We start from the raw sequence: 2,528 nt of genomic DNA, 5'->3' as shown, positions 1-2,528 counted from the left end.
CACAAGTGGGGGACTGCGTAGCGAGAGACGGAGGTGGTGAGGCTGGTGGTGGTGGTGGTGGTGGCGGCAGCGGTGGTGGTGATGGTGGCGGCGGCCGGCGGTGTGTGAGCGCGTGCGAGCAAGGGATCGATGCCCCTGCCCCCCCCCCCACCCTCCTGAGGAGTAGCTGATGAGAAGCGACGCCGCCGCCTCGGCGTGGAGGGTGACCCCCCCGTGACCGGTGCCGCAGGTACAGCAGGGACAAGCCCCCGGGCGCGCGGCCCCTTGACCCGCCACGACGAGGATGGGCTGCAATCTGTGCACTTTACGCAAGCGGGAGGACCACTACAAGCTGCTGTATGAGATCGCACAGGTGAGCCCCAGAGAGGAGAGGAGAGGTGGGAGAGGTGGAGGAGAGGTGGAGGTGGGAGAGGTGGAGGTGGGAGAGGTGGATGTGGGAGAGGAGAGGTGGAGATGGGAGAGGTGGATGTGGGAGAGGAAAGGTGGATGTGGGAGAGGTGGGAGAGGTGGATGTGGGAGAGGAGAGGTGGAGATGGGAGAGGTGGATGTGGGAGAGGAAAGGTGGATGTGGGAGAGGTGGGAGAGGTGGAGGAGAGGTGGATGTGGGAGAGGAGAGGTGGAGGTGGGAGAGGAGAGGTGGATGTGGGAGAGGAGAGGAGGATGTGGGAGAGGAGAGGTGGAGGTGGGAGAGGTGGAGATGGGAGAGGAGAGGTGGAGGTGGGAGAGGAGAGGTGGAGGTGGGAGAGGAGAGGTGGAAGAGGAGAGGTGGGAGAGGAGAGGTGGAAGAGGAGAGGAGAGTGGGAGAGGTGGAGATGGGAGGGGAGAGGTGGATGTGGGAAAGGGAGAGGTGGGAGAGTTGGAGGTGGCTTTAAGGTATAGAAGGGGTCGTCTTGTGTTCAGTGGAGGAATCCATGCAGTCCAAGTGATGAATACATGCAATATTTGTTGTGTGGCTTTTTTTGGAGGGCTGCTGCTTCTGTGATGTATGACCGGCGCTTTGTGGATAGTCAATTACTGTCACTACTGTGGGAGATGCCTTTTGAAACGAGCCACGCCGACAGTGCTTTGTATTTCCGCGACACGCAGCTTCGGGGAAAAACGACTCGCCGTGAAAGTGTGTGAGAGTGAGGGATTGATCCGCAAAAGAAGATGGAAAATGAGTTTGGCGCGTGATGGACAGCGGGCCGCCCGCTCGCCAGCCGGCAGATGTTGTTGTGGGTAATGAGCGGCGCGGCTCGGAGAACGCCGGCGCGTGCGGTCCCATTCATGCTCAGAGAGCCGTGCTGAAGAGAGCTGCAATAACTTGCAGGGAGCTGTTGGTGAATGTTTGTATCTTTCCCCTAGAAGGGGAAAGATATAAACTACAGAAAGTTGTCCGTTGAGGAATGGTTGGGAGTGCTGTGTTTTTGTTTTGCTTTGGGGTGATCAGTGCATGGGCTGAATGAGAGATGCTTGTGGGTGGACAGTATTCTCGTTTATATTGCTTTCTAACACCTGGGGTGCCGTTTGGAGGCTCCTATTGTGCAAGGGGGTTGATCAGGGGTGATTGTTCAGTGTCTGGATTGAATTAAAGTAATTTAGCAATGTACTCTTGCTCTCACAGGCTTATTATCCCAAGCTTTTGTGCGCGTGTGGATTTGTGTGTGTGTGTCTGTGTGTGTGTGTGTGTCTGTCCATTCCCTTAATCATCTCACAGAGATTTATTGCACTTCCGAGGCCAGTATCACCTAACGCAAATGGTGCTTCTCGCACCAGTGCTTAACCTGCTTAATTAGAAAGCTGGAAGAAACGCTCCTGGATCCACGTGCAGCGCACGTGTGTGTGTGTCCTTGCAACAAACACATACGGCCACATACGTAAACGCACCGGCCTCTAAAAGTGGCGCGGGGGGCAGGAAGGGGGCTGAAATGTGTTGTAAACAAAACGGGAAGCCTTCGCCATCATCCCTCATGACAACGTAATAACTGGAAGTGCGGCGTCCACCACCACCCCACACACAGCACACACACCGCACACACAACACACACCGCACACTCACCGCACACTCCACCTCCACCCCGCCATGGCACACCCTCTCTCTTCACGCCGCCGTGATCACAGCCTCATTATCCCTTTTTATACAACCGTCGTGTGCATTCATTAGAGGGGAAACGTCTCTCTTTATCCCCGGGAGTAGACAGCCAAGAGGGGCAGAGAGGGACGCTGATGGGCTGAGGTAAAGGAGCCGGCTTGAGTATTGTGCCTGGTAGTTTGTGTTTGTGTGTGTGTGTGTGTGTGTGTTTTCGTGCGTGTGTGTGCGTGCGTGTGTGTGTGTGCGTGCGTGCGTGTTAACTGGGGGGCACTGGCAAACTCATTTAATTACAGCTGTCGTCTGAGTTGTGGGTACTGCAGGACTCGCATCACAGCTGGATTGAGGTGTGTGTGTGTGTGTGGCTGCGCATGTGCGTGTGTACAGGGCATGGGGACTTTATTCGACAGGGACTGGGCTCAGTTTGAGCAAAATAACAGAAACAACGATATTGCACCGA

At 55.9% G+C, this 2,528-nt stretch overlaps 1 protein-coding gene across 1 annotated transcript in view; it reads left to right on the top strand.

Moving 5' to 3' along the window:
* Window positions 1–283: 283 nt before the first annotated feature.
* The window catches only part of LOC311357129 (PDZ domain-containing RING finger protein 4), a gene marked incomplete at both ends in the record, with an annotated part of 45,135 nt that continues 42,890 nt past the window's right edge, over window positions 284–2,528 (top strand). Inside the window, one exon of the mRNA XM_084477017.1 lies at window positions 284–352. Coding sequence (XP_084333143.1) covers window positions 284–352 — 69 coding nt within the window. The remainder of the gene's footprint in view (window positions 353–2,528) is intronic.

Source organism: Micromesistius poutassou (assembly GCF_964030765.1).
Source record: "Micromesistius poutassou genome assembly, chromosome: 13".
In the NCBI taxonomy this organism is placed as follows: domain Eukaryota; kingdom Metazoa; phylum Chordata; class Actinopteri; order Gadiformes; family Gadidae; genus Micromesistius; species Micromesistius poutassou.
Note: the sequence above shows the minus strand (reverse complement) of the source record. Positions and strands in the feature narration are given on the sequence as shown.